The sequence below is a fragment of the Vicia villosa genome, linkage group LG3 (genome assembly GCF_029867415.1).
Source record: "Vicia villosa cultivar HV-30 ecotype Madison, WI linkage group LG3, Vvil1.0, whole genome shotgun sequence".
Taxonomy (NCBI): Eukaryota; Viridiplantae; Streptophyta; class Magnoliopsida; order Fabales; family Fabaceae; genus Vicia; species Vicia villosa.
Window position 1 is genome coordinate 215,536,868 of NC_081182.1, and position 9,258 is coordinate 215,546,125.

Genomic DNA, 9,258 nt, shown 5'->3' on the forward strand with positions numbered 1-9,258 from the left:
CTTTGTTTTGGTTTGCAGTCTAACAGAAGCGGGCTATGGTCAGAAGACGGAGCAAGGACATTAGTCAATTTTGCTTGTGGATAAAGAAGCAGCCACTCTGGCGAAACTAATGCTCTATCCAATCTTTCTTTGATAACATGATCGGTCCTTCTACTTTTAATCCAAGTAAACTGATGCCTAACAAGGGTCATATCAACAAGATCACAATCGGTAACTACCTGCCGAAATCAGTTGCACAACCAGTTAGGGTGTGGGTGGGTGCCATACTTATCATCTTGTGACAATAGGTCATTAAAATCACTGATGATACACCACATGATGTTAGACATTGAAGGTTACGAAGTAAATCCCACACTTGCTGTCTACGATTTCTCTTCGGGTAGCCATAATAACACGTAACCCTCAAATCATTCTCTCTCACCAAGACATTGATAAAATTTCTGAAAAAATTCAAAATACTACACTTAACAGAGTGTTTCCACATAACATACGCTTTGAACTGTGATAATCCAATACTCTCTCCGTCCCAAAATAACTGTCACATTTAGAAAAGAAAATTGTCCCAAAATACTTGTCACTATAGATCACCAATGCAATATTATATTTAATCTTCCGATTGTACCCTCTAAGAAATACTCTTAATTCATTGTTTTCTAACTTAACATTAATGCTAATTAGAACTCACTAATAATTAATCTGGATAATTCGGTAAAATTACTATTCTCTCACTTTTATTACTGCTTTTTTAATTCGTGTGAAATGTTCAATTGCGACAAATAATATGAAACGGAAAGTGTATTATTTTTAATTTTTCTGATAATAAAATAGGTGTAATACAAGGTGGGAAAAATAGCTCCCTTCATTATTACTTATTAGAGTTCAAAACACAAAGTAAGTATTATTCTCTTATCAATTCTAAATTATTTCAAAAAAAAGTTTTAGGCTTTTAGCTTCCAAAAGATTAAATATTTAAATAATAAACAAATCAATTTTTTTCAATTGAATATAATCATTTAAAAAGTAAATTGATAAGAGTTTGATAATTTATAGAACAAATTAACTTTTTATTGCTTGTAACTAAAAAACACTAACGCCTCCGTTTTCCAATATCACGCGCTTTGTTCTTGTTGTAATCCTCCAACAATGAACCCATTCACTCATTATTAAAATCCTCAAGAGCGGGAAATGACGTGGCAAATAAAAAAATAAAAACCCGAAAGAATAAAATGGAAGAAATCGACACGTGCGAGATGAGCGGTGAGATTGCAAAAGAACGAAAGCGAGTGGATTGGTAAACGAAAGGAATCGAGTGCGTTTGTAAACCCTAGGCTTCATCTCACGCTCATGCTCCTCGCGTGAGTTTCTAATCTCTTCTTTCTGTTTCAGATCATCTTCATCAACATCACCTTCGGTTTTTATAGGTACCTGAAATTGAAATTCACTCTTTTTTTTTTGTTGCTATAATTTTTAATTAATTTTTTTATTTAGATTTGTTTTTTTGTTTTTGTTTAATTTAATTGTTTTGGATCATTGATTATTAGCTTTGGATTATGCTTAATGGAGTTTGGTTTGATTGATTCTGGATTTGAAACTAATGTATTTATATATGGTTTGAGGTTAGTTAGTTAGTTATGTAGTACTGTATGAGGTGGTAGTGTGTTTCATCTTTGAACTTTTGCTGATGAGTTTAGGTGGTTAGATTGAAAAGTGTAATGGTTGGTTTTTACTTTTTAGTTATGAAGCATGGACACTACGAACACGATATTGGCTCTGACATGACACGTGATACGAGTAATAATTTAAAAAATTAATAGATTACATGTAGTCACGACTCACGAGTGTCGGTGTAGGTTTTTGACACTGACACAAACATACATTTTTTTCAGAGGTGTCGGTAGTACATAGTTTTTTAGTGTATGTTTGTATTGCTGTGTAGCACAGATGTGTAGCAAAGATGAGGATGTTGCGGTGGATGTGTAGCAAAGATGAGGATGTTGCGGTGGATGTGTGGTAAGACTCGTTAGGATAAAATTAGAAATGAAAATATTAGAGAGATTGTCGAGGTAGTGTCTGACTTAGGTGGTTTGGGCATGTAGAGAGAAGACTTGTAGATTCTTCAGTAAGGAGAGTAGACCCGATGGAGAGAAGACAGACAGTTCGAGGAAGAGGAATATCTAGAAAGATAGTAAGAGAAGTTATTAAGAAAGATCTCGAGATTAATGAATTGGATATAAGCATGGTCCTTGATAGAAGTAGAACATTATGGCGAAAGTTATGTAGCCGACCCTGGTGGGATAAGGCTTAGTTGTTGTTGTTTGTATGGGCAATGAGTTTTATGTAATTAGGGAGACACTGTGGTTTTTTGTGGAAGTTCCGGAGTGTAGCTTTTGTTAGAATTGCGGTCTTGTACTTCAAACACTCACTTAGTGATGTTCTCTTCTATTTTTTATTTAATAGTTGTGAAATTGAAAATGTGGCTTGAATTAGTATCTTGTTAATATCATGGTTTTTCCAAAATTGCTCTTTTTGAGATTGAGTTGATGTGTGTGTGGATGAGTTTTTATGTGCTTTATGATGATAGAGCTGTGTTTTGTTTTTGAAAATTTAATTTTTTGGTTTTGAATTGGATTTTAGAGGTTATCTTTTTTGTGGTTTGTGTTTGTTTGTTTGATTTAGGAAAGTAGGCTGAACTGTGTTGACATTTGGGTTCTTTTGCATTTAATTCAGTATTAGTTCTTTATTTTGTCCTAAAGAATTGTTAGAGTATTTGTTTATTTGTTTCTATGATGTATTTGACTATGCTTTAATGCATCAACTATGTACAGATATGATAGGCTGATGTTAGTGAAAACTGTTAGAGGCGTTACTTATGTAACCGATCGGTTCCCTATATAAGTCAAAAACTCAGTTTACAATTTTCATTTTCAGTTTTTGTTTTATCTCAAACTCTCTTTCCCTCATTCTTAAACCCTAGATCCAAATTTATTAATTATGTTGGAATTAACGCCATTATGAGCCATGCTTCGTATTTTTCTTGGGCACTTGCTATTATACCAGAGTTGTTGTTATTACATTACATTTTATCAGAGTCGTGTTTTTTCCTTGGAATGTCTTGTCCTCTAAGTAAAATGTTATGCACTTATATTGAACAATTTGATTTAATGCTGTTAAAATTTTAGGTTAGGAAATGTTTGTGTATGTGATCTTTTATTCTGTTAATTGTGTTTAGATAGGTTAGTTAGTTCCTGAGATTTTTGATGCTTATGCATATGATGTGAATGGATCATTTTTATTATGATGTCTACTTATTGTGTTTCTTTATGGACTAGAGGTGCTCGGTGTGTAGATTTTGTGTAAATACAGGATAGGAAATGTCTTTTTCTACATAACTAAGCCCTGGCTTAAGTTACATGGTGTAAATTTTTATACTTTTATCCGGTTAACCTGGAAGTTGTTAGGACAACTAACCATTGAGGCCTTGAGACGAATAAGGAGGGAAATAGTTGGATCTAATACTCTATTTTCCTTCTTTATGCATTCTGCTAATGGCTTAATACCAATTTTCATTATAAATGAAAAGCCATTGCGTTTTTAGTAAGGGTTAAAAAAACCCTTAGACTTTACTAAATGTGTAAAAGCATCTCTCTGTTCATCAGACATTTACTTTGGTGACAAAAGGTATGCTTTATTAAAACTTATAGAAGTTGAATCCTCCATAACCCGTTGGCAGCAGTCAAACCACTTATTTACCCATCTCGTGTGTCATGGCACCATAAACAGCCAACCTGAATTTTTCCACCAGCTAAGTTGGTTACGGAATTACCGATGACAATGACATGATGTTTTTGTCTAGAGCCATATCTTCAAAGAGGCTATTTAATTCTAGATCCTTTTTTTAATAGTTCCTCTTCGATGCTTTCTTAGTCTACCCCCACCCCTAAATATTAGGCTATCCTCTATATGATCAAGATCAACTCTTCCAATTTGGGCTTATTTTGGTTTCTAACATGTTTATTTGATCTTGTGTGTGATAAACATCGTTTCCTCCATGGGTCACTCCCATTTTGTAATGCATTCACTCTGACCGCTCTACAATATTCTTATCCTATGCTCTTCTTGGACTTCTTGTTACACAACATTCAGTACCATAAAAATCACTAGTCTAATGTCAGATGACTTCCATTTCTCTTAAACACGAGTTAGTGTTTATTATTGTCAGATGACTTCCATTTCTCTTAAACACAAGTTAACTACTTGATGCATTAGCATTAGCAGAATTACAATATTCATAGATGCTCAGTAGTCAGTACCCTTCGTATTCTCTTATTTATGCACACTCTTTATAACAACCTCAACTAACTGACTGACTTCTATAACAATTCTAACTACTTTAATATATTTTATTCTATATCCTAACAGCTTACATTATGTGGAACTGATTTACTTGATGGCTTGACATAATTTCTATTCCTATATAATTTTCAGTACCCTGTAAATCATCAAAGCAAGTTGTTCTCATAATGGATATAGATCTCAGGTTACCCTCTGGTGAACATGATAAAGAGGAAGAAGAAACAACTACACTTGATCACATGTTGGAAGGTGACGAAAAATTGCACAATGGAGGTATAGACGGCAGGCATATTGTTGATGCTGGCATTGAAGTGCATGCTCTAAATGGCGGAGATTTGAATTCCCCCACAGTTGATATGGCAATGTTTAAGGAAGATACAAATCTTGAGCCACTTTCTGGCATGGAATTCGAGTCCCATGGGGAAGCATATTCTTTCTACCAAGAATATGCTCGGTCAATGGGATTCAACACTGCAATACAAAATAGTCGTCGTTCAAAAACGTCAAGAGAATTTATAGATGCAAAGTTTGCTTGTTCCAGATATGGAACAAAACGAGAGTATGACAAATCCTTCAACCGACCACGAGCACGACAGAACAAGCAAGAATCTGAAAATTCAACTGGTCGAAGATCTTGTTCTAAAACTGATTGTAAAGCAAGCATGCATGTAAAAAGAAGGTCAGATGGGAAATGGGTTATACATAGTTTTGTAAAGGAGCATAATCACGAGCTCTTACCAGCCCAGGCAGTAAGTGAACAAACACGAAGAATGTATGCTGTGATGGCCAGGCAATTTGCAGAATACAAAACTGTGGTTGGTATCAAGAATGAAAAGAATCCGTTTGAAAAAGGAAGGAATTTGGGACTGGAGTTCGGGGAGGCTAAACTTATGCTTGATTTTTTTATTCGGATGCAAAATATGAATTCTAACTTCTTTTACGCAGTAGATCTCGGTGAGGATCAACGTCTGAAAAGTCTTTTATGGATTGATGCTAAAAGTCGGTATGACTACATCAACTTCTGTGATGTAGTGTCATTTGATACCACCTATGTTAGAAACAAATATAAGATGCCTCTTGTGCTTTTTGTTGGGGTGAACCAGCACTACCAATTTATATTACTTGGGTGTGCCTTGATATCAGATGAAAGTGCCACAACTTTTTCTTGGCTATTACGGACGTGGCTGAAAGGTGTTGGTGGTCAAGTTCCAAAAGTGGTAATTACTGACCATGACATGACTTTGAAGTCAGTTATTTCAGATGTTTTTCCTAGTTCTTGCCATTGTGTTTGCTTATGGCATATAATGGGGAAGGTATCTGAAAATTTAGCTCCTGTAATTAAAAAACATGAGAATTTTATGGCAAAATTTGAAAAGTGCATATTTAGGTCACTGACCAGTGATGATTTTGACAATAGATGGGAGAAGATTTTGGATAGATTTGAGCTTCGACAAGATGACTGCATGCTGTCTTTATACGAAGATCGTAAGTTATGGGCACCAACATTCATGAAAGATGTGTTCTTAGGGGCTATGTCTACTGCCCAACGATCTGAAAGTGTAAATTCATTCTTTGACAAATATGTTCATCGGAAGACCTATGTGCAAGATTTTATTAAACAGTACGATTCCATCTTGCAAGACAGGTATGAAGAGGAAGCAAAAGCAGATTCTGATACTTGGAATAAAGTGGCAATATTAAAAACTCCTTCACCTTTAGAAAAGACTGTTGCAGGGATTTGCACACATACAGTATTCAAGAAGATTCAAGCGGAGATTATTGGTGCAGTGGCTTGTCATCCTAAAGTTGACAGGCAGGATGAGACAGCTGTTGTTCATAAGGTGCATGATATGGAAACCAACAAAGACTTTTTTGTTGTGGTGAATCAAGTAAAGTTAGAGCTGTCTTGTATATGTCGGCTATTTGAATATAAAGGTTATCTTTGTCGACATGCATTGGTGGTTCTTCAATACTCTGGCCAATCAGTGTTCCCAACTCAATATATTTTGAGACGGTGGGCAAAAGATGCAAAGGCCAGGAATATAATGGACGAAGAATCTGAACTTATGCTGGCTAGGGTTCAACGTTACAATGATTTATGTCATCGATCACTAAAACTGAGTGAAGAGGGATCATTGTCTCAAGATAGTTATAGTATTGCATTCCATGCACTAAATGAGGCATACAAAAGTTGTGTTAGTGTTAACAATTCTAATAAGAGCCCTACAGAAGCTGGTACATCAGGGGCTCATGGCCAGCTTTCCATTGAAGAAGACACCCAAAGTAGAAATATGGGAAAGTCAAACAAAAAGAAGAATCCAACCAAAAAGAAAAAGGTTTGTTGTTTCTATAAAGTTGACTTCCACACTTTATCTCTCTCATGACTTTATGACCTCCTTGTTGGATTGCAGATGAACTCGGAAGCAGAGGTGATGACTGTTGGGGCACTAGACAACTTGCAACAAATGGTTTGTACTCTTACACTACTAGTTGACCTCTCAGTGTGTTTGATGGTATTTTTGGGATAAAAAACTTGTAGATTAAACAAAGGCCTCATATTATGATTTACAATACTCCGCCCATTCCTCTTTAGCCGTTGTGTTTAGGTTATTTACACATACATGCTAAGAAAAATAATAAATTGTTACTTTTGATAGAATTATGTGTTTTAATTATTTATCATCTCATTTCACATATTTCTCTCTGGGATAAATACCCGAGGCTACTATCAAAAAACAATAATTAGTGTTAAATTGCCTTTTGATAACGAACGACAAGCAAGTAAAAACAATTAGTTTCTACAAAAATGACCAAGTAAAAAAGAATCAAGCATTAAGTAGGAATTTGAATGGCCCCGTTTGATCCATGTAGCCAACCCCATTTTGAAAAATAAGGCTTGATTGTTGTTATTGCTAGTCACACATCTATTAATTTAAAAGGGACTTCTTTTGCAGGACAAATTCAACACCAGAGCTGCAGTAACCCTTGAAGGTTATTATGGCGCACAACAGAGTGTGCAGGGAATGGTATGATAATGATATGCTTAATCCTGTAGATCTAATATATATTATGTTCAATGAACGAACTTCATAGTTTTCATATCTGATTGTTTAGTTGAACTTAATGGGACCAACTCGTGAAGATTACTACGGGAATCAACAGACTCTTCAAGGACTGGTGTGTAAAAAACTGATTAGTTTTTCTTTAATATTTTCTGACTCGCAATAATACAGAAACTGTTTTGTATGCAGGGACCAATAAATTCCATGCCAACCAGCCACGATGGTTATTATGGTGCACATCAAGGCATGCCCGGTTTGGTATGGTTCAGTAATACTTAAGATCATTTTCTATCCGTTGTAATGTTCGATGAATGCTTATACAGTCAAAACTTGCAGGCACAACTGGATTTTTTGCGAACTGGTTTCACATATAATATGAGGGTTAGTATGGCAATTTAAAGTTCTTGCATAGTAGTATTATTTTCGAGGGAATCACCATTTTAATCTGTGAAATTGTTAGGGTTGAACAATTTAGTCATTGAAATTAACAAAATTCTAAAATGTTTTCTAAAAATTAAAACCGCTGATCACATTAGTCTTTTTGGGACTGTTGGCTTGGTCTCTGACATTGTCCCAAAAGATTTGTGTCTGAAATATTTTTTTCAATTCAAGGACCATCTCGAATTTTTGTTGATTTCATATACCGGGAAGATCCCAATTCCCACATTGGATTCCCACATTGGTTGGAGACAGAGCCTTGAAAGAGTTTATATAGAGTGACACCCCTCACCATAAAAGCTGGTTTTGTAAGGATAAGTTAGGCCAAACAAATTTGCTTGATCTCTACAATCTCATAAACTAAATTGGTGATTTACTCATTACAAACTTTTTCTTCTTCTGAAGATCATTTATGTAGTAATGTGGCTTCTTCATTGTGTGGCAGGATGATCCTAATGTGAGAGCAGCACAGTTACACGAGGATCCATCAAGACACGCGTGAGTTCTCGCTCATCTGGTGTAGAGAACGGAATACCTCAAAGCCTCAACTGAGATTACAACAACAACCGAGCCTTATCCCATTTGAGTACGACAACATCTGAGCCTTATCCCATTTGATTACGACAACAACCAAGCGTTATCTCACGTTCAGTATTTGTAATATAATGCTTTTATATTAATAAATATAGGATCAATTCTGCTAACTTGTATTATAACATTTAATATTTATAGTATTATTAATATAGGTGAGGTAAGGCTTCAGAGTTCAACCTCATGTAGAGATTGTTGTATTATTATTATATAAACTTGTTATTCTTTAGGCCTACTTGGGGAAATTGTAAGTATAGAATATTAATGTTAGTGATATGAGTATTTGCATGCTTTTATGTGCAAAAGAGAGTGAAAACATCTCCTTCATTCTATAATTTTATTTCTCCCTTAATTTTGTTCATGAGTGTTTTGTTGTATTAATTATTTAGCTTTCTATTTTTAATTGCTCACTGCAAAGGAAGATCAATACATTTTCTTGTTGCACAATGTTTCCTTATCAGCATAGATGAAAGTAATTAATTATTACTTGAGTAAGGATCGATTAGAAAAAAAAAAAAATGATTAACTTTTGTTTTCAATCCTGAAAAGTGAAAACTCAAATCTCTCGCATTGATAATATATTCTTGCATATAAAATCCAGAGCTTGTTTTTGAAGCATCAAGCTTCTAAAATTTGAATTAAGCCAGAAATAAAGAAAAACAAGGTTTGAATGACTACACAATCAAAATCAAATTTATATTTTAGATTCTACAATTGGAATAAATGAAGAAGTGTTTGAATGGTTGAATTAAGAAAGAGAAAATTTATCACTGCCAACATCAGAATTCGAATAAATGAAGAAGTGTTTGGATTG

General features: G+C 34.7%; 1 protein-coding gene across 1 annotated transcript; it reads left to right on the forward strand.

Moving 5' to 3' along the window:
• The first annotated feature begins 1,223 nt into the window (after positions 1–1,223).
• Positions 1,224–8,628, forward strand: LOC131593545 (protein FAR-RED ELONGATED HYPOCOTYL 3). Its single transcript, XM_058866086.1, has 8 exons — positions 1,224–1,421; positions 4,486–6,689; positions 6,765–6,821; positions 7,308–7,379; positions 7,468–7,530; positions 7,605–7,673; positions 7,752–7,796; positions 8,299–8,628. Exons 2-8 carry the CDS (start codon positions 4,521–4,523, stop codon positions 8,353–8,355), a joined length of 2,532 nt encoding a protein of 843 aa, XP_058722069.1. The 5' UTR covers positions 1,224–1,421; positions 4,486–4,520; the 3' UTR covers positions 8,356–8,628.
• Positions 8,629–9,258: the final 630 nt, after the last annotated feature.

What these genes read in the sequence shown, in the direction of transcription:
- LOC131593545 (XM_058866086.1), top strand. Translation starts at nt 4,521, where the DNA reads ATGGATATAGATCTCAGGTTACCCTCTGGTGAACATGATAAAGAGGAA. An exon ending in ATCCAACCAAAAAGAAAAAG is followed by an intron (nt 6,690 to 6,764) that starts GTTTGTTGTTTC and finishes GTTGGATTGCAG; the next exon opens with ATGAACTCGGAAGCAGAGGT. An exon ending in AACAGACTCTTCAAGGACTG is followed by an intron (nt 7,531 to 7,604) that starts GTGTGTAAAAAA and finishes TTTTGTATGCAG; the next exon opens with GGACCAATAAATTCCATGCC.